Source organism: Momordica charantia, unplaced genomic scaffold (assembly GCF_013281855.1).
Source record: "Momordica charantia cultivar OHB3-1 unplaced genomic scaffold, Mcharantia_2.0 BLBB01000158.1, whole genome shotgun sequence".
Taxonomy (NCBI): Eukaryota; Viridiplantae; Streptophyta; class Magnoliopsida; order Cucurbitales; family Cucurbitaceae; genus Momordica; species Momordica charantia.
This window is the reverse complement of record NW_028275314.1, coordinates 31,869-54,665: the sequence shown is the minus strand read 5'-3', so window position 1 is coordinate 54,665 and position 22,797 is coordinate 31,869. Positions and strand designations below refer to the sequence as shown.

Here is a 22,797-nt window from a genome sequence, read left to right as displayed (position 1 = left end):
TATGAAAACATCCCCAACTAGGAGAAAGAGGAAGGGTGAAAGAGGATCACCTTGCCTCAAACCCCTAGAGGCCAAAATACGACCCTTAGGTCTACCATTAATAAATATGGAGAACTTAGTTCCTCTTACAGAGCCACTGATCCATCTACGCCATTTCTTCCCAAACTGTTTTTGTGTAAGCACATCTTCTAAAAAGGCCCAATCAACCTTATCAAATGCCTTTACAAGGTCTAGCTTTAACAACCAACCACTACTCTTCCGAGCCTTATAATCCTCCACTGCTTCATTGGCTAACAAGATCAGGTCAAGAATATTCCTACCTTCAATGAAGGCGCTTTGATTAATTGAGATTGTAGAAGGCATAACCTTCTTAAGACGCTCTACTAGAACTTTGGCCAGCCCCAGTAGCTTATAAATAGAAGAACAAAGGCTTATTGGCCTAAAGTCCCGAATCTTTGATACCTTTGCCTTTTTTGGAACAAGGCAAATGAAGTTCTCCTTAAGGCAAGCATTAATGTGGCCGTTTATATGAAATTGCTTGAATAACCGGACAAAAATCAGCTTTCTGTGACTGCCAAAACCAAATATAAAATTCTGAGGTAAATCCATCAGGACCCGGTGCTTTGTTTTTGCCAAGATCATCTAATGCCAATTGCCAACCTTATTTCTGATTCTTCAAAGCAACGTTCCAGCCATACCCGATCAAATGAGGAAATGGGTCGCCAATTAATCCTTCTTGGAGAAAATCTGGGACCACTGTTTGCAGAATATAACCTTTCGAAAAAGGTAAAAATTTCTTCTTCTATATCTTTCTGATTGACTAACGTTTGACCGTACTCATTAATCAACTCGAAAATAACCGATTTTCGCTTGCGAGCTGCTAAATATTTGTGGAAGAAGCTAGAATTTTCATCTCTCTCCTTCAGCCATTGAATCTTGTTTTTTTGGAACAAATTCCTTTCGGAATCCACATATAGCATCAGCAGATCCACTTGGAGATCACTCCTCTTTTTAGCTTCCTCATTAGATAATCCAGTCTTCCTCTTTGGAATCCAAAGAAGAAATTTGCTGGAGAATTCTTGTTTATGACTCCTTTTTACTTTTTTCATTCTGCAAGTACCAACTTCGAAGCAAAGACTTTAGATTTCTCAGCTTAGAATTCAGAGAATAACCTGCCCAACCATAGGATTGATCATTAGCTAAGTTAGATTCAATCATACTGGGCATTGAAAGATGAGGAGATTTTGGAGCTTTCGGAGCTTCTTTCTTGCATTTCTTCAGTTACTATTTCAGAAAATGATGATGTTCGTTGTTGGAGTTTGGAAAAGTCGGGCCTCTTCTCCGTTTCTTCTCTGTGCAAGTCTGAAAGAGCTGATTTGCGGGTTTCAAAAGCTCTTCTACTCTCTCTTTGGAGTTCGGGCAGCCCAAAACAAGTTAATATGTTAATTTGGATTCTATTATATGGCAAAGTCAATACAGCAGATATTTTGCAGAGAAAGTCTCCAAAGCTGGCTTTACAGCCATCCATTTGCTTTTTATGTGCAGAAAATGAAGAAAGCTTAAATCATGTCTTCTTTTTCTGCCCATATGCTGCTGTTTGTTGGAATCTTTTTCTCCAGATGTTCCAATTAGTATGGGTGTGGGATCGTGAGGCTGCTAATAATATTTTTCAGATTCTACATGGCGTTGGGTTGGCACCTAAAGCTAATCTACTTTGGATTAATGGATTTAAGGCTATCATCTCAGAATTATGGTTTGGGAGAAATCAAAGGATTTTTGAAGATTCTTGTCGCCCGCCATTGGAATGCTTCAACATTGCCAAATTCAAAGCTTCTCAATGGTGTGCTCTTTCTGATCTGTTCTCTTCGTATTCCCCTAGTATGATTTGTATGAATTGGGAGGCCTTTATTTCTCCTTTGTAGTCTTGTCTTATGTTTTATTTTCTATTTCTTGCTTTCTCTATCACTCCTTCGGGAGTTTGTATCTTTGAACAATTTTGTTCCTTTTCATATATCAATGAAAAGTTCGTATCTTGTTAAAAAAAAAATACAATCTTTGTTAGACAGCCACAAATTAAAGAACTGAAAGGGATTGGACCCCATTGGAAATCACCAGCCTCCAAAATAATAGGAAAATGATCTGAAGTGGTTCTTTCAGCACGAGACGCCTTGGAGTTGGAAAAAACGCTCTCTCAACCATTGGAGAACATGAATCTGTCCAATAAGGAATGATTGGACTCGAGACCAGGCTTAGACCAAGTGTACTTGCCCTTGGCTAAAGGGATTAACACCAAATCTAGCTTGTGAATCAAATTATTAAACCTCTTCATTGCTTTAGATGATCTAAATTATTAAACCTCTTCATTGCTTTAGATGATCTGGTACAGGATGACCTTTCAGAAGGCCACCAGATTGTGTTGAAATCGCCACCAATACACCAACATTTTTCAGATAGCGTCGAAATATCATGGAGTTATTGAAAGAAAAACTTCCTTTCCTTGTAATCTGTCGGACCATAAACGAACCTGAGCCAAATATTGTCAATACTAGAAAAGGAAATAAGAACTGATAGAGAATACCCCCTTGATGACTTCTTTTACACTAATCCGGCCTTCATTCCACATTATTAGAATTCCTCCAGACTTTCCAAGTGCATCAATGGTTGACCAACCTATATCTTTAGAACTCCATAGAGATTTAATCAAAGATGGATCAAACGGTTGAATTTTTGTTTCTTGTAGGCATACCACATCCAGGCTGTGGTTCTGGACAAATTTCTTAATTTTCAACCTTTTTTCATCCTTGCACAGCCCCCTGATATTCCATGATACAATCTTCATTGTGAGTGAGAGATAGGAATTAAATTGATACCCACCTCTTTAAAGAAAGGAGGAATTAAGACCTACTTTTCGTTTCCATTGTCTTCTACAAACAATTTTTGCAAGTCTACCTCAAAATACTGCTCGCATAAAACTTCATCTGGAGTGACGATGGAGTTAGCAACTGGTGATGAATCCGGATTACTAATGCTGAGATCTGATTCATCGTCGCCAAGAGATTCATCAGAAGAGGCAGTCAGGGAAGTTATTATTTTGGTAGAGTTGATCAGTCCATGTGTTAAGGAGGAAGGCAGATGATCACAAGGTTGCATTTTGGAACCCGAAGCGTTTCCTGAGGGAGGACACTCTCTTTCTTCATTGAATGCAGAAATTAAGTTTGTTCTTACTTCTTCAGCCATGACTATATCATTAATAGCCACCTTTTCCCCCCAACTTCTTGAATAAAAGAATGGTAGAGGATCCACACGACCGTTTGGCTTCCTTGCTTCAATGGGAAATGAGGACCCTTTAATTAATCTCAGCGGCTCACCTGTACTTTCATTACAACCTGAGTCTCTTGAAATTCTGCCATTATTATCCAGCCGGCAAGGAGGGTATGACTTTTGCTCTCTCTCTTTTTAAACTTCGCCATTAATGTCCAGCTGGCCTAGGGAGTGTGAATGTCGGCTGTCTTTATTTGGAAAATTAACCAAATCGGGTACTTCTTGAGCCAAGAAGTTCAACTTTGTATTTGAGTAGATATCAAAACCGTTCGGAAGGGACCTTTCAAGTTCCATAACCGTTTGAAATCTGGCACAATCCAGAGGATTCGATAATGACTCAAAATCAAACAAAGAATCCCTAGAACGGAGGTGATTTGAAGGGTTACAATCCGAAATACGAACTGTAAATGGCCCAAGCTTCTTATGACTTATCTTCACCACTACTGGTAAAAAACCACATCGATTCTAATCAACTCGAATTACCACTTTAGAGGCATCCAAAAGATTCAACGTTTTAGTTGATATTTCAACTAACCCACCACAATACTTTCCAATTGCTTCAAAGCATTCTCTATCCCAGAAAATCAGGGGAAGATCATGAATTGTAATCCAACCTCCATAACTTCTGATAAACTCCTTTCTACAATGACATTATGGATTCCATAACTCAATCTTAATTCGGAATTCACCAACAGAAGCCCATTTTCCAGATAACTCTTTTGAATTTAACAATCTGGAATTACTAAACTTGAGTAAAGCTTTATCTTCCATGAAAGGATTGAGAACGCATGGCTGAGAATATTTTTCTTTCAAAGCCAAAGCTATCTTGGACCATTAATCATGGGCACAACATCTGGGTACTACCATTAAATTATTCCAATCAAGATCAATTACTTCCGTTTCCTTTTGAATCCAATACTTAGACATCAAGTTCTCAGAAGTCGGCTTATGAGCAAACCGACGAAAAGGCATTTCACCAGCTACTGGAACCTCAACGAAATTGCTAGCTTTGGGATTAGAATTAGTGGCCGTACGACTCAATGGAGGCATTTTTTCCGTTTAACTGCCTGTGCATAGGACAGAGGATTTCCATCTTCCTTCATCCGAAGCTGTTTTTTAGCCGGAGCAATGATCTCTTCCACTTTCGAGTTTCTGAAAATCGAAACTTCCTTGATCTGTCTCTCTGCATTTCTAGTTGAAAAATTTCGAAGCATGGTCCAGAAGTCCTTCCATCCCATCTTATCAGAACAAGCCGGAATCATAATAATCTGGCAACCACCAGTAAACGACCATAAAGTCCAAGTGATATACCACGATTGCTTAATTCTCGTCTCATGAATTTGACAGGTTCCATATGCAGAACGACCCTTAAAAGAATAATATGCTGAAACCGGTTTCTGAACTACTACTGCCATATGATTTTCGAGCCATAAAAACTGTGAAGGATGAGGCTGTAATGCTTCCTTCCTAATAACATCCTCTATCCAAATATAATCACTTTCCGCCCAAGTACAGAAGTACTTTCCTTCAATATGACAATTGCTGACTTCCATGGAGCTTTGCTTCAGAACACCATTAAACACGGCCATCGGAAAGAAGAGTGGGAGGGGCTGAGGGAGGAAGAAGGAGGGAGAGAGGCAGGCGGAAAGCGAGGAGAGAGAAGAGAGAGAAGAGAGGGTTGAGTAAAATACCTTTTATACAATAGAGTACAATTTTCAGTAATAAGACAGATTATTTTTCCGGATTACCTGGATCCATTTAGATTCCTTCCAAATCCATCCAGAGACCATTAGATCTAAATTTTTGTATATGACACTATCCAAGATCGTCATGAAGCTGAAAAAATAATGAAGCGGGGACTGGTTGCTGAGTAACTTCCATCATGTGATTTTCAAACCATAAGAATTGTGAAGAGTGCAGAGTGATCAAAACTTTTCTTTCCACATCTTCTAACATGAACATGTCATTTTCAGTCCAAATACAGAAAAAGGAACCATCAAATACAACAATTGCTAATTTCCATTATAAATGAAATCGGATAGAATTCGTGCAATGAGACTAAGATCGAACTAGGGACAGGCTAATTCGGAAACCTTTACCAAAGAAGAATCCGAAGGGAAGGAAATGAGAGGAAGAGAGAGGAGAGAGAACAGAGCATACCTTGAATTTAGCAATGTCATTTTATGTCATTACTTCATTTTCATTTATCAATGAAAAGTTTGTTTCTTGTTAAAAAAATGAGTTCCAATTGGCATAGATTTGTGACAAGCTATAATCACAAAAATATTTGTGAAGTAAGCACCAATTCGAAGGGTGTAAGCTAACAATATCCCAAAAATCCTCCCTTGAAGCATCCACACCCTGAAAAATTATCGTATTTCTTTCAAACCAAATTCTCCACAAGAGGCCCAGCCACTGCATTGATCCAACCACTGTATTTATTTCAGAACAACCACTGCATTGTTTCAAAATTTTTAAAATTGAAATATTTGTTTCTGCCCACCCTCAGATTAAGATTGAGTTTAAGTCCTTGTTTAATTGTTGGATTTAAATTTGTTTAAATTTCTCCTTTTAGATATTTACTATTTGTTGTCTTAATATGGTTAGGTTAAAAATAAAATTTCTTATTGTTCAAATATAATTAAGTTAGGAGACATCAAGGGTTTTTGGTATTAAGCTCACCAGAAGGTTCGAACTTGAGACCTATAAGCCATCAAGAGACTCCAAGCCATTGCCTATCGGGCTGCCTTTTTTGGGGGCACTACTTCTGTTATTTTAGTTTGACTAACATAAAAAAATACATTTTCAAGGTTATTATAAAATTACGAAGATAAAAATTAAATACCATATATTTATGCTATTTTAATATGACCAAGTTCAAAATGAATACATGCTTAAAAAAAAAATCGAAAAATGAATGTGGTATACTTTTGTTTCTTTGAATTTCACTAATTTGAAAATCAATTTTTTTTTTTTTGGGAAAGAATAGCGTTTTGATTCCTGAATTTTGAGTTTAATTTCTATTTGGTTCTTAGGCTTCAACATTTTATAGTTTTATATGTAAAGTTTCAATAATGTTCATTTTTAGTCCTTGAGATAACAGAATCGTTGGGAACCCTAACCAATGCTGATAAGGTCCATCTAATATTAATTTATATTACATTTTATGCTTATGTGGCAAAAAATAGTTTTGTAATATTTTATGGGTGATGTAGCAAAAAAATTTAAACAAAAAATTTGTTATTAATGAGTGACATGAAAAAAATCTCTCTCAAATGTATTTTTATATTTATCCATTTTTGACTATTTATTTTACTATTGAATGAAGAGTAATATTGTAGATAATTATGTGAACAATATACTTATGCTTCATTTCATGTGGGTTTTTATTATTATTATTATTTTTGTCTAGGAATCTTGGGATATGCTTCAAAGTGAAGTTGCACAACTAATAAATAGTGATGTTCGCGGTATACCATTTACAATGCAAGTTAGCAAACCGTTGGCTGGTTTTGTTCAGCGTCTGAAAGGGAAGCAAGGGCGGTTTAGAGGAAATTTATGTGGGAAGCGTGTTGAGTACACTGGTAGAACTGTTATATCGCCTGATCCTAATTTAAAAATTACGGAGGTGAGGACACTGTGCTTAAGTCGATTATGTTTGGAGTATTTAATAATATTGCATTGACTTATTTTACCTCATGCTCTTTGTTTGCTACATCTAGGTTGCAGTTCCCATACACATGGCTCGAATTCTAACTTATCCTGAACGAGTTACTAGTCACAATATAGAGAAGTTGAGACAATGTGTTAGCAATGGTCCCGATAAATATCCTGGTGCAAGGATGCTTAGGCATCTTGATGGTTCTATGAGGTTAAAAATTTTATCATAATCCTGTTACACAAACTTTGTTATTAATTTGTTGCCTTGGATGTTCAGTGTTTTCTTACTTTCATTGTAGGTCGTTGATGATTTCTGGTAGAAAGCGCCTTGCTGATGAATTGAAATATGGTGAAATAGTTGAACGTCATCTTGAAGATGGAGATATTGTTCTTTTCAACAGACAGCCTAGTCTACATCGAATGTCTATCATGTGTCATAGGGTGATTAAACTGTCTTTCTGAGATGTTTTTGACTGAACTTTTATATTTACTTCTTGTGGCATTAGATTTTAGCATGTAATTGGTGCAGGTGAGAGTTATGCCTTGGAGAACATTGAGATTCAATGAATCTGTTTGCAATCCATATAATGCTGATTTTGATGGCGATGAGATGAATATGCATGTTCCACAAACAGAGGAGGCTCGCACGGAGGCAATTTTGTTGATGGGGGTAAATTCGAATGGAAATCACTATCACTTTTATTTACTTAATGTGGGAATTAATTGTGTTATCCAAGTCAGTGTTCTTATGCCCTTTAGATTCTCTTCACTGCTGCTGTTGTATTTATAATAGCAACAATAACATTCGTCGACTGTTGTTGATGTTGTGAAACATTGAATTACATGTAGGATTGATAAATTTTTAAGTTATGGGATCGGTGACTGTAAAACGATTATTCATTAGGGTTCTTATATCATGTATTAAATTTTGTAAAATTGGATTGTTAAGATTTTAGGCCTTAATGGTCAACTGGGAACCTTCATGTAACATCTGGGTCTTGCTTTGTACCCTTTTTTTAATAGGAGCAGAGAAAAGCTTGCATAAGTAAAAAGCCAAACTTTACAAGAGGGGGAGATGAAATATCCCCTGGACTAAAGGGTTACAAAAATGAATCCCAATTGGTAGAGATATGTTACATGAAGCTTTTTGAGAGAAGAACTTTTCTTATTATTCTGAATACAATAGAATGAAAATATATACAAGAGTACCTTCAATCAAAAGACTAGAAATTAGGTATCAATCTAGATCTACAAGGAAAACCTAAATTACATAGTATACAAGGAAATAAATTTGAAGTAATTTCTCCTAAATTTCAACTTGACTTTCTACACTACCCCTCAAGCTGGATGATATATGCTCGTCATTCCAAGTTTCGAAATCAATCAAATAAGCTTGGTTCGATGCAATGCCTTAGTTAATATATCAGCTGCTTGTTGTTGGGAGGACACATATCTTAGGTTAATTGCTGCGTCTCAATCTTCTCACTGATGAAATGACGGTCTATTTCAACGTGTTTCATCCGATCATGATGTACTGGATTTCTTGCGATGGCTATGGCAAATTGGTTGTCACATAGTACCTCTATAGTACCTTCAATCTTGATCTTGAGCTCAGTGAGAAGGCGTTTTAACCAAATTCCTTCACAAATCCCATGTGCTAATGATCGAAACTCAGCTTCAGCACTTCTTCGGGCTACAACCGGTTGTTTCTTACTGCGCCAGGTTACTAAGTTCCCCCATACATATGAACAATATTCTGATGTTGACTTCCAGTCAATTGGAGATCCGGCCCAATGTGCATCAGTGAAGACTTCAAGAGCTCGGTTTGTGGTCTTCCTGAACATGAGTCCCTTTCCAGGATCGTGCTTCAGATATCTCAATATTCTATACACAACTTCCATATGTTCCTTTGAAGGTTTGTTCAGGAATTGAGTTACCACACTAACTGAATGTCTGGTCGCGTATGAGTTAAGTATATAAGCTTCCCAACTAGATGTTGATATCTGCCTCGATCAACTGGTTCATCTTCGAGATTAACTCCAAGTTTTGAGTTTGCATCATAGGTGTATCTGTTGGTTTGCAGCCACTCATCCCCGTTTCTCTTAGGAGATCTAGTGTGTACTTTCTTTAAGTAATAGAAATCTCTTTACTAGATCTTGCGACTTCCATTCCTAGGAAATACCTTAGGTGTCCCGAGTCTTTGATCTCAAATTTCTTTGAGAGAAGTTGCTTCAGTCGAATCATCTCCTTAGAAACATTTCCTGTGAGAATTATATCATCAACATATACTATTAATACAGTGATCTTACTTGGTGAGAAAAGCTTGATGAAGAGGGTATGGTCGGATTGACATTGAGTATAGCCATCTTGTTTTAACATAACTGTAAATTTGTGAAACCAAGCCCGAGGTGACTATTTTAGTCCATATCTTTCCTCTAGTATACCTGTTCTCAAATCTAGGAGGTATGGCCATGTACACTTCCTCTACTAAATCGCCATTTAGAAATGCATTCTTTACATCTAGTTGAAACATGGGCCAATCTAGATTTGTCGCAATAGAGAGAAGTACCCTAATAGTATTCAACTTGGCAACTGGAGCAAACGTTTCCTGATAGTCAATCCCATAAGCTTGGGTGAATCCTTTAGCCACAAGATGAGCTTTTAACCGCTCTATATTACCATCTGGTTTGTTTTTGGTCGAAAAAATCCATTTACAACCAACTGTGCGTTTACCTGGGGTAAGTCTGTAAGGATCCAAGTCCCATTTTTCTCCAGAGCATGTAGCTCTTCTAGGGTGGTAGCTTTCCATTCAGGTCTCTGTAGAGCTTCTTGAACTGAGTTGAGAGTTTGTATCTGATCTAGTGAAGTCACAAAAGCTTTGAAACATGGCGACAAATTAGTGTAAGATAAGTGATATTGTAGGGGATGTTGAGTACATGAGCGAACACCTTTCCTTACAGCAATGGGTCTATCATCTTCTGACATCTTGTGTGCTATTTCAAGGACACTAGGATTTTGGTTTAGATCTTGGCTTTGCTGAACTTGTGTAGATTGTATCTCAGTCCTCTCAGGTTGTCTCGCTCTTCGTGAATAAACTTGCAATTCAGGCTCAGGGGTAGATAAGGGAGTTGACTCAGAAGATGGTACAAGTGAACTTTCAGATGATAGATTTAAAGTTACTACAGGAAAAACAGGAGTGCAGTCCCAATTTTGTGATTCAAGATCATAATGCTCCCCCTGGATTACAGAATTGGGATAATATGGTTGATGTTCAAAAAATGTGTCATCCATGGTATGAAAGAATTTTTGAAATGGAGGATGATAACACTTATATCCTTTTTGATTTGATGAGTATCCAAGGAAGACACATTTTATGGATCTCGCATCAAGTTTACTACAATTCTGAGGATATACATGAACAAATGCAGTACATCCAAATATTTTTAATGGTAGTTGGGACACCAGATAAGATGTAGGATAGATCGTCAGTAAACTTTGCAAGGGTGTGCTGAATTTGAGAGTACGGGAGGGCAATCGGTTTATGAGATAGGTCGCAGTGAGAACAGCTTCACCCCAAAAATATTTTGGAATGTGTGATGTGAGCATTAGGGATGGGCTACGTCGAGAAGATGACGATTTTTGTGTTCAACGACACCATTTTGTTATGGTGTGTCAATACAAGAACTTTGGTGAACAATGTCATGAGTTTGGAGATATGTTCCAAGGGAAGAGTTGAAAAAGTCACGTGCATTGTTAGTTTTCTGTAATTGGATATTGACTTGAAACTGATTTTGGATCATTTTATGAAAGGTTGTGAATAATTGGCTAGTTTCAGATTTGTCTTTCATTAGGAATGTCCAGTGTTTTAAAAAGCTCTAGGCGCACTAAAGCGCAATAGACCTCTGGAGAAAAAGAGAGAAAAGAACTTTTCTTATTATTCTCAATACAGTAGGATGAAAATATATACAAGAGTACCTTAAATCAAAAGACTAGAAATTAGGTATCAATCTAGATCTACAAGGAAAACTTAAATTAGATAGTATACAAGGAAATAAATTTGAAGTAATTTCTCCTAAATTTCAGCTTTGACTTTCTAAACATATCATAAGTACAAAAGGTTTTAGCTAAGGTGCACCAAGTTGAGGAGAAAAGCCTAGTGTGATCTCGAAACTCCATGCCGGTTTTGATGCTTTTGAAAATCCATTGATTTCTCTACTGCCAAATTGTCCAAAAAACTGTCAGCCACTGTTTAATTCAAATTTCTCCCACTTGCCCATTTAAGGGGGAGCAAACCATACTCTGAGTAAGAGCTGCTCCACGTCTTGGGCCAACACTAACTGAGGCCAAAGAAGGTAAAAAGAATGGAATAAACAGCCTTAACGAAGGGACAGAGGAAGAAAAGATGAGCATGACTTCCCAGGGCTCTTTTGGACATAACACACCAATAAGGGACAGTGACATCATTGGCATCCTTATTTGCAACCTGGCACAAGCGTTCAGGCTCTTTTGGCTAAAAATCCATAGGAAAACCTTTACCTTTTTAGGATAATTTGCTTTCAATATGGTATTTGTGAAATGAGCTTTAATCTTGGGAACAAGAGATTTATCTTTGAAAGCACCACTGCTGTGACGTGAAAAGTCCACACTTCAAAGTCATCTCAGCTAGAAGGCTTGATAAAGGAACTACCTCAATTATGCTTGAGAACTCCCTTATACAAGATGAACCCCCACGGCAATAATAAGAATAACCCCAATAAATAGATGATAAACCACCCGAAGAAAGCTAAACAGATTTTTACTTGGAAAAATATGATCAAAGATCAATAATAAAGGAGAACTTGTTCCTATATTCAAGATTTCGAACTCTCCACAATCTAACTGATCAAACTAGATTGGAAGTTCTAAAACATTCATTCTAACACAAGAATACAAAGAAAGTTTAAAGCTTGAGAGAGATTAAACTCAATCTGAAATTTCATTCATTGAATGTTGTGTTTGAAAAGCAAATGTATCGGTCTTATGAGACGTAATAATGCACTCCTTGCTAAATGGGGCTGGCGGTTTGCTAGTGAATCACACTCTCATTGGAGGAAGGTAGTGGAGAGTATTCACGGTTTAGATCCTCTTGGCTGGTTCACCTCTCCTAGTTTGTACATATGTATGCACTGTTCACTGTGCAGCAGTTCTTGTGAGTTCCAGCAACATATAGTCTTCCATTGTTCATATTCTACTTTTTGTTGGAAACTATTCTTCGAGATCTTTGAGGTCTCTTGGGTTTTTGACTTCAATGTTTCAAAGGCTGTTCACTCTTTGTTAATTGGTTTGAGGCTTTCACCGAAGGCAGGTCTTCTTTGGTGCAATGGAGTCGAAGCTTTGCTGTCCGACGTTTGGTTTGAAAGGAATCAAAGGACTTTTGAGGGGAAAAGAAGAGCTTCGGTTGATGTTTTCAACTTAGCCAAGTTTAAGGCTTCTCAATGGTGTGCGCTTTCTAATTTATTCATCGATTATTCTTCGAGTATGATTTGTTCAAACTTGGAGGCTTTTATAACTCCCCTTAATTTTTGTTTATGATGTTTATTGTTCGTTTACATTTTGATGTAGTTAGTAGGTTATGTCGGTTAGTTAGTTAAACGGTTAGTTCTTGGTTGCTGTTATTTTAGTTATTGAGTAGTTGTTATTTTAGTTATTGAGTAGTTGTTATCCCAGCAGCCTCTATAAATAGCTGCTGGATTTCAGTGTTTAAAGAATACAATTCTCTTCAAAATGGCAAATTCCAAATTTCAAAGAGGCCCAATTCCCATTCATAATTTATTTTATTATTTCACTAATGGGTGGCCCGATTATATATATTTATTATTTCTAATTCTTTATCTTGCAACTTGCAAGTTTAGAATTTCTATTATTACCTCATTGGAAATTGAATGATTGAATAATGAATTGAATCACAAAATCACTGATGGCATCGACATCAATATCTTCATTCTATTTCGGTATTTCTATCCCTTCCGAATCTTAAGTTAAATAACACAAAATCAAATTCAAATTTCAATCTTTAAAAATTTCTAAATTAAATTAGGAATCTCAATCAAGAATAAGATTGATCGTTAACTGATAGTCTAATTCTAATTTTATCAAGAAATAATTAATTTAAATTATAATTTTGATTATATCTCTTTTTTATTTTCAAAATAAATACTTAAACTTACCTTCCGACTTCCTTCCTTCAACATTGTTGATTTCATTCGTTCGTGATTATGATTTCCAGCAGGCAGCAAGTAAGTTTCTATCTTTATCTTCTAATTTCTACTGAAAAAACTACGTTGATCATTCCCTTTTCTATTTTCTTTTCTTTTCTACTAACATAAACAAACAAAGTTACAAAAAAAAAAAAGAAGATAAATTGTGCTGCTGCTATACTTTTCTATTTTTTTCCTTTTATATTCTTTCAATTTCAAGATAAACTGCTTTTTATTTAGCCAATTTTAACCAAGTTTATTTTTTCATGTTTTACCTTTTGTTAAAAATGATCTTTTTCTCCACAGTTCACTTTTTCTTTTTTGGTAACAATTTATTAGTTGGGTTGGCTAAATTTCATATTGTTTTTTTAGGTAATTGTGATATCATGTCAAATTCAGTACAAAATGAAGAAAGTGCACATGATTATGGGGATGAGAACGAGGATATGGATGAAGTTGGTGAGATGTCACTACCACCCCTCAAAAAAAGGAGGAAAAGAACAATGGTATGGGATCACTTTACTAGATTGCCTGATTGTACTGAAGATAAACCACGAGCCAAATGTAATTATATGGTACTATATATGCATGTCATACAAAAAGGAATGAGACCGGGACAATGAGATTACATATTGAGAGTTATTGTAAAAAAAACCCTTATGCAAAAACAAAAGACGCATATCAACAAAAATTGTTGTTTAAAAATAATGAGAATGTAGTGGTAAATACGACAAATAACTCTCTCAAATGCGCAGCTTTTAGTGCAGATAATGCTAGAAGACTCCTTGCTGAGATGATCATAATTGATGAATTGTCATTTAGATTTGTGGAGAGTGAAGGTTTTGGGAGATTCGTGGAAGGGAGCATCACTTTATTGGAACCAAAGTTTGTTCTTCCTTCACGGACTACAATTGCTAAAGATATTTTAGCAATATATGCAAGCAAAAAACAAGAGATGAAATAACTTCTAGTGAATCAAGGGTATAAAATTTCACTTACAACTGATACTTGGACATCCTTTTAAAATATAAATTATATGGTCTTGAATGCACATTTTATTGATAGTAATTGGAAGTTGCATAAGAGAATCAACAATTTTTCCCAAATTGATAATCATAAAGGGGAGACCATAGGAAAAGAAGTTGAAAGATGTTTGAAACAATAGGGAATAGAAAAGGTGTTGACGTTGACTGTCGACAATGTTTCATCAAATGATACTGCTATTGTTTATCTAGTTAAGCGTTTCAAACAAGGATTGGTGCTGAATGGTGACTTTTTGCATGTTAGGTGTTGTGCACGTATTCTAAATTTGATTGTGAGTGATGGTCTGAAAGATGTGCATGAGTAAATGACTAAAATTCGAAATGCTGTAAGATTTTTTAGATCTTCTCTTGCTAGATTTGCTAGATTTATAAAGTGTATTGAAGAGGAGAATATATCTAGCAATAGTCTTTTATGTCTTGGTGTTCCAACTAGGTGGAACTCGACATATTTAATGCTTGATGATGCAGAAAAATTTGAGAAGGCTTTTGAACGATTAGAAGACCACGACATAGCTTACTTTAACATGAAAGATGATCAGAATCCAAAAAGTACTGATTAGGAGATTGCTCGTACATTTACTAAATTTTTATCAGTATTTTATGAAGTAACCCTTAGAATTTTTGGTTCTCTTTATAGTACGTCCAATATGGTCTTCCATGAGATTTCTACTATCCAAAATTGTATAAGAAACTATTCTTGTGATAACAGTAATCCCATTCTTGCTAATATAGCAACCAAAATGTAGTTGAAATATGATAAGTACTGGGGGAATAATAAAAGGGCAAATTACTTATTGTATGTTGTATTTGTTCTCGACCCTTGTTATAAGATGAACTTTCTTATATACTGTTTCACTCAGCTATGTGAGGCTAATGTTGCAAAGGAAATGGGAAAGAAAGTGGAAGATATTTTGAGACAGTTATTTACCAATTATAATTTGTCTATGCCTAAGAATGTTACTTTTACTTCAAAGAGTCGAAAGAGTCAATCTATTGCTGCTTCTACTAGTGATAGTGTTGTACATCATTTTCGCTTTCAAGGTACTAATATGGCAAATTATAAAAATGATGTTGATGTGGATTCAGAGGTGGAACATTACTTTTCAAAGCATAATACAGAAGTGATGGGATGAGAATCCTGGAGTGGAAGCGGATCATCGTTCATGATTTTTGAGAAAAAAAATCAAATGTGCAAGAATAAGAAATACAGGGAAAACTTACATTTGAAGAACAGTTCTTCAACGATTTCCCGACGAACACCACCAAACGATGTTTCGTGCTATCCTCTTGGGTCTCGAGAACACGCTTGTGGGAACGTTTGTTTGGAACGAGAGGGCGAATTCAGAGAGATTGAGATGCAGAGAAATGCTTGAGAGTTTTTCCTTGGGCTTCAATGTCCTGTTTTTGCAGAACTATTTTGGAATAAACAAAAACAAAAAACTCTGTGACGTGGGGAGTTACCCCACGTCACTTAACTACTCACTCCCCTGCAATTTTGCAAGAGAGTTTTTTTATTATATATAATATTAATAAAACTAATATTAATAATTAACATATATAATAATTGATATATATATATATATATATATATAAATCAAATAAATAATTAACACTTAGTTATTTATTACAAAAATAGAATCATATTCTATAGCATTTCTCTCGTATAGCCTATAGTTGTAATGTACGTCTTATGCACATTATTTTTAACCTATAGTTTTAATATGAATCATATTCATATGAATCTCATTCAAATAATTTCTCTCATAAGATATAGTTTCAATTAGAATTAACTATATATTATAATTATCACTATACATATAATCTCCTTAACAATTTGAACATTTCAAAATTTTCCAAAAACTTGATCATCGTTTTACCCGTTATGAGCTAGCAAAGGGACCTAATGGACCTACAGATCAAAAGCTCCAACGATACGAGATTAATTGGTCAAATTCATTGACCGATTTAATCAACATTCGTTAACTACAGGTCACTCCACTAAAGACCCGCAGCTGCACTCTTCTCACTGCAGAATGTTTTCGTGTCCACTGATATACGACCATTAATGACAAATCATTCTTTCACGAGTGTTTGTAATCACAGATGGGTCAAATTACTGTTTTACCCCTATGTTACATCTTGCTCCTTAAATACCATTGCTCTTCTAATGAACAACCCGGTTATGGTCCGACCAATAACCGACAGTCTCTCTCGGGCCAATAAGATGGCGGGGCCTCTTGTTCAAGTCCTAGAGTAAGCATTTAAGAGAACACTCATCTACTCCCTAAAGTCGGGGAGGAGTGAATTCCATCTTGTGAAGCTATGTTCCCAGCTCCCCATTCGGTCTCGTCCCCAAAATGATAGGAATATTGAGTCGGTGTTTTGGGCCACTCTTACCCATACAGATCAAAGGACGAGCCCTCATGGGCAGAAGTCCATAACTCACTCAGAATTGAGAATGAGTTGTTTGGTCATCCTAAGAAATAGCAATCTGTTAGTTAACGGTATTACATCTAAAGATTGACTATTTTACGGTCCGATCTTATACAAACTCATTGTATAGGATATCCCCACTCACATGTCTCCACACGAACGATCTGGATCTAGTCGTCTGTAACATTTACAAAGTGGGCCGTATCCATAGTGTTGCCATGATAAGGTACCCAGCCTTATCCATATACTATAGACCCTTTAGGTAATTCATGGGACATTATCCACTTGTATATCAGGGGTATATCAAATATATACCTCGTATATCATGGGTATATCAAATATATATCTAGTATATCAAATATATACCCAGTATATATACTGTCCCGGTTACATGATAATAACCTTGGATGTTTAGTTTATTGGATTTTGGACAATGTAATGCTATGAATTCAACAATAAATTTATTGAATAAAACTTTATTAAATATACATTTGTTTTTACATAAATACAAACTACGAGGTTATGGCAACACACCCAACAAGAAGATGATGAGAATTTTAACATCTTAGACTGGTGGAAAGTAAACTCTTCCAAATATAAGGTTCTTAGCAAGGTTGCATGAGATGTTTTAGCAATTCCAGTGTCTACTGTTACTTATGAGTCTGCATTTAGTACTGGTGGGAGAGTAATTGATCATTTTCGCTCCACAATGGCTCCAGCTATAGTTAAGGCACTTATTTGTGCACAAAATTGGCTACGCTTAAATGCTACTAGTATTAACCTTTGATCACATTTGGAGGAAGTTTCTCGCATTGAAGAAGGTTTGGAACTTCATTAAAGAATTACATATATCATATATGTTTATGTTTTCTAATGTTAATAAGTTAATTATAACTTCCTTTTACTTTTGCAGGTTTCAACAAAATGTACATTAGATGAAGCAACAAATAATAACATGGATAAGATTACATAAGGAAAAGAGAAGGCTTCATGAACTATTGTTGTTTAAATTTTAATGTTTGAGTTTACGTTTACAATTTAATAACTTTTCAGTGTCTTACTGTCTTTTAGATTTTATTGTTTATTTTAAATTTTGGACTTATTGCAATTTGTTTTTCTTAGTGCTACTCGACATTTGTTTACTTTTATTTATGATTTATAATTTCATTAGCAAATACTAAATAGCAATATATTGTTGACTATTAACTCTTCACTTTTCATTATTCAATTGACTGTTGATGTTAATTTAGAATTTTATTATAATAATTATAGTTCTAACTTCTAAGACATTGAAAGTATTATATAATATATTATTAGTAAAATGATAATGAATTTGATTATATCATTATAATTGAAACTTTAACATTAAAATATATCTTAAATTCTTGGAAAGTTTTATGTAATTTCAAAATTATTTATTATTTTTTCTTTTTCTGCATCCGTTAATTTAACGAGTTGTTGCTTCCGTGTAAGAGAGAGAGAAAAAAACAGAAAAAATAAAGGGGCAAGTGCAGCAATGACCAAATTTAATAACTCGTTTTAAAAAATGTTAAACCTATCTGATATGGCAATAATAGCTAAATGATTTTTTTTAAATACTGAAAAAATGTTTAGACAAATATACCCTTGTAACAAGTTAGGTATATATGCATAATTTTAGGGATTTAAGATTTTTACGAATAACAAAAACAACCGACCTTAATATTAGGGAATCAACGGTATCTAATAAAAAATAAATCAAATTAAAATAATTATCTTAATTCTAATTTAAAATTGCTAATAAAGTAAATTTAAAAAAAAATGATAAGATTGTGTTGGATAAATCTTGAAATTTACCCATCCTTAATATAAGATTTACAAAATAAGAGAGTAAATATTATTAGGGAGGAATAAGCCTATTTGTTTTAAAAAAATCAAGAGAGTAAATATTATTAAAATTAATAAGATTGAGTTGTGGTAGATTTTGAAATTTACCTATCTTTAATATAAGATTTACAAAATAAGAGAGTAAATATTATTAGGGAGGAATATTTTAATTGTTTTTTTAAAAAATGAGGGTTTTCAAAAAAATCACATGAGAGAACTCAAAAAGAAAAAAAAAACACCTTATCTAATTGTTTTCACGCCCAGAAGACAGCTACAGCAGCAGAAGACAGCCGCATAACAGTCTTGGCGAAATCCTTAAGCCCACGTCATTGCAGAAGACAGCCGCAGAAGATAGTCACCGACGACACCGAGAATTTCCATCACGTCGTCGCTCTCATACCCCACCCTTTTCATCCCGCCGCCGCTCCCATTCAACCGCAGAAGATAGCAGCCGACGACGCCGAGAATTTCCATCACGCTGCTGCTCCCATCCCCCGTCGTTTCCATCCCGCCGCCGCTCCCATCCAGCGGCCGCTCCCATCACGTCGTCGCCAAGACTGTTCCTCTAGTGTGAGAGGAAGGTAAAATCTTTGTTCTTATTTTGTGTATAAAGCTTACTTTAAAAAGATATATTTTGTCTTCCTAAATTTCAGGTGTATTTTTTAAATATATAAATGTGGGGCCTACACATGAGCGTGTTGTTAATAACCAAAATTGAGGAGTATATGTGTTTAATTCCAACAAACTTTCTATATGGTTAAAGTTAGAGGTGGAATAACTCGACGATCAAGTGAACGATTAAAGGTTGGTGGAATAGCAGGACGTCGAAGAAAAACCTGCACAAAAACCTGTACAATCACCTTAGATAGTGAAGAAAAGGTATAGATACAACAGTTTATATATGAGTTATTTGTTTTTTTTTTAAATCTTTCCATAGATGTCTTTATCTTTATATATACAGATTGAATCATCAAGGACTCAAGTAGAGACTCCAATAAATAAGGGAAAGAAAGGTAAAAAATTGAATGAGACCAGCAAAAAGAGAGGTGGAGGAAACTTGGGTAAGAACTCAAAAGATGTTGCTGTTGAATAGTAATATTTTAAAATTAGATTCACTAATTTAATTCTAATTTTATGTTTAAGGGAAAAGGAAAAGGTATCAAGATAGTTGAAGGAGAGGAGGTTGGTAATGAGGTAGTTATTGGGATATACATGTACTTACTATAGTTGTACAGAAGTCAATAGATATATTGACGTTTTAATTTGGTTTATGAATTGATATATACATCTATTTACTTTCATATTTTGCTAATTGCTGAATTATTAGTACATACATATATAGATGTTTTAATTTATTGGGATATACATTTACTAGTTTATTTATTTATGATACTTTAGTTGTACAACAGTAAATAGATGTATACACTTACGTACTTGGTTGTTTCTTGAATTGATATATACATCTATCAACTTTCATGTTTTGTTAATTGTTGAATTATTAGTACATACATATATGGACGTTTTAATTTTGATGATTGAGTTGCGATATGTACGTAACGTACGTGTATTGTATTCTAATATTGGTTTATCATCAATTGGTATATACATTTACTGATCTTATAATTTTGATAATTTTTCTAATATAAGGATGATACAAAAACTAATGAAGAAAATAAAAGGGTGAATAATGAATCTACCGATGAAGATAAGGTAAATAACTTAACTTCTAAAAATGTTTCAGAGACAGAATCTGATGAGGATGCGCGTCCAAAGAAGGCTACAAATTTAAGAAGAAAGGTAGAACATAAAAAGGTAAAGAATCCATTGTTAAAGAAATTGTTGTATCCATTTTTTCCATTTCACGTACCACCATATAAAATTGTGATTACTACATTCACCATTGTTACAAAGAAATAAGGAGCTAAAAGAAGAAGATATAGTAGAATGGCAGAAGGATGAGATGAAGACCGTGGAACATTGTAATACGTTTAAATTAAGTGAAATTACTAATAAAAGAATTAAAATAATGAAGATAAAATCACTTGAAGATAGGAATCAAGTTTTGAATTGAATAGCAAGTTTGTTGGATTGTTAAATACGTTTAAAACGTAGGAAGGACATTATGGAGAAAACACTTAAAAATGTAAAATTCCTAATCGATCCTTTAGCCATTTTTGCAAAATTATAAACTAAGGAACATTTTCTTGAGTGGGGGACCAAATTTAGCCATTTACTTAAATTTCCCTTAGTAATACAATTGAGGACTGGCCCAAACAGATATGCAGGCTCAGCCTGAACCGTGCAAGGTCCAGCCCAATTCCACACGTGCGAACCCACTCGCCTAGACCCGAACCTGCGCCTCAATCTCATCCGCACGTGTGCGATTTACTCGCCAAGCCACACCGACGAACCTGTCGGTTCTTCGGTTGGTTAGGCGCGGTTTAAGAAGAATTTATCAGTCAGCTCAATTTTTTATATTTTATACTGTATAGTTTTGGTTCTACCATCAAGTCGACCGAATCGAGCCGTCTACACTCCTACCGTCTCCGAATTTTTGGAGGTGAGGACGGGGCGGAGATTTCTTGATAAATATATTTATTATTTACTTTTATATATATATATTTTAATGGGAGTTAAAATTAAAGGAAATGTGGTTAAATAAGAATTGTGATCGGGCTTTTTTCAAAAAAATTTAAAAAAGTATTAATTAAAACTAATATATATTAATATTATTATATATAAAAGATATAAAAAATAATAAAATATTAAACGGGATGGGGCGGGGAGACCTGTTCTCGTCAGGGACCCCGTTTAGGATCCGGGTCAAATCGGAGATTCCTGACCCCATCAGATTGGGTACCCGCAGAGTTATTTTTCATTATTACAAACGGCTCGTCAAATCCAATCTGACCCGAAAATATAAGGATCGAAGTGGGTTGAGTTGCAAACTTGATTGGGTTCACCGGGTAAAAGAGCCGATTTTGGGTTGGTCCAAAGCCACTCCCTCAACCCAAACCAGCCGGTGTTCAAATGTTCACCCCTGTTAACCACGTTCTTTCCCTTAAACAAACCAACCGAACCCCAACCTCTCTCTTCACATTACGCTTTCTTCCCCTCCCTCTCAGCAGTTTAATAGCACCGCCGTCAGCGCCGCTCATCACGACAGTGCTGCCACCGCCGCTGTCACAGTTCCTCACAGCAGTGCGGCCGCCGCCTCTCTCCCCACTCTTCATTCTCATGCCCGACTTCTCTGGTATTCACTACCATCTCTCCTCTTCATGCTTCACACTCGTTTCGAAACTCTAATGCTGCTTTAGCAATCTATTTGGGTGGAATTTATCGAAATATAAAGCATTCTGCTTGTAATTTGTTTCTAAGTTCATGGAATTTTGTTCAAGTTGGATTGTTATTTAATCTGACATTTACTTTGTGTTTTTGCTCGTTGCATCAAATATTCAAGTAATTTGAATTAGGGGGAGACTTGTGAGGACGCAGTCACGAAGTTTCGACTTGTTGCTTTTCGCCATCAGACTTAAAATCTTTTAGTTGTTGTCTTCATCTTTGATCGGAGATGAATAGAGCGCAAGTGGAAGGTCTGGTGTTCACTAAAGAACCATACATTGAGGATGTTGGACCTCGTAAAATGTAAGATTAATTGGTTTCTAATCATCATATTAAGATGCTGGTTATTATTAGTCTATAATCTTTTATGTCTATTTTTTTGTTTGGCTCTTTCTGTAGCAAGAGTATGCAGTTTACTACGTTCTCCGGATCTGAAATTAGCAAAATGGCTGAAGTTCAGGTGTACAAAGGCTTATATTATGATACCACTCGGAAACCCATTGAGGGCGGCTTGTTGGATCCTCGAATGGTACAATTGCTTTCTTATATTCTCATGGGTGATTGGAGGTTCATGTTCATTAAGTTTAGTTTTTTTTACCTTTTTTTTTTATTATCAATCATAATAAACAACTACGGACTGAATCTAGCTGCTGTATTTGACTACCACAATTAATGATATACACTAATGCTCTCCCTCAAGATGGAGAAGGAATGGAATTGTTTGGCCCAAGATTGAGAGTTGAGTTGTAGTATTGTATAATGTTGACCTATGTAGAATGAAAGCCAATGTCTATATATTTTAGACGCTCAAGAAAGCTAGATGGGATACAATGTAGAATTAGATGCATAATTTTCATGAATAGCAAGGCTGTAAGTGACAAAATCTAGAAGTTGTT

The 22,797-nt window shown here is 35.3% G+C and overlaps 2 protein-coding genes across 7 annotated transcripts in view; both read left to right on the top strand.

The window, feature by feature from the left end:
- LOC111025760 (DNA-directed RNA polymerase III subunit 1) overlaps positions 1–17,881 on the top strand; it is a 38,210-nt gene extending 20,329 nt beyond the window's left edge. Inside the window, exons 9-15 of one of the 6 annotated variants that reach the window (XR_015788064.1) lie at positions 6,734–6,949; positions 7,044–7,192; positions 7,281–7,422; positions 7,511–7,651; positions 13,590–13,723; positions 13,985–14,198; positions 17,607–17,881. Coding sequence is in view for 4 of the 6 variants with exons in the window: in XM_088118445.1 (XP_087974571.1) it covers positions 6,734–6,949; positions 7,044–7,192; positions 7,281–7,422; positions 7,511–7,651; positions 13,590–13,826 (885 nt within the window). In the remaining 2 variants the exon portion in view is untranslated. The other 5 variants (XR_015788063.1, XM_088118446.1, XM_088118449.1 and 2 more) reach the window with 5 other exon arrangements.
- A 3,734-nt stretch (positions 17,882–21,615) lies between these two features.
- The window catches only part of LOC111025743 (DNA-directed RNA polymerase III subunit 1), a 28,234-nt gene continuing 27,052 nt past the window's right edge, over positions 21,616–22,797 (top strand). The window contains exons 1-3 of the mRNA XM_088118450.1: positions 21,616–21,812; positions 22,020–22,204; positions 22,301–22,430. Of these exons, the coding sequence (XP_087974576.1) occupies positions 22,131–22,204; positions 22,301–22,430 (204 nt within the window). The 5' untranslated portion in view covers positions 21,616–21,812; positions 22,020–22,130. The remainder of the gene's footprint in view (positions 21,813–22,019; positions 22,205–22,300; positions 22,431–22,797) is intronic.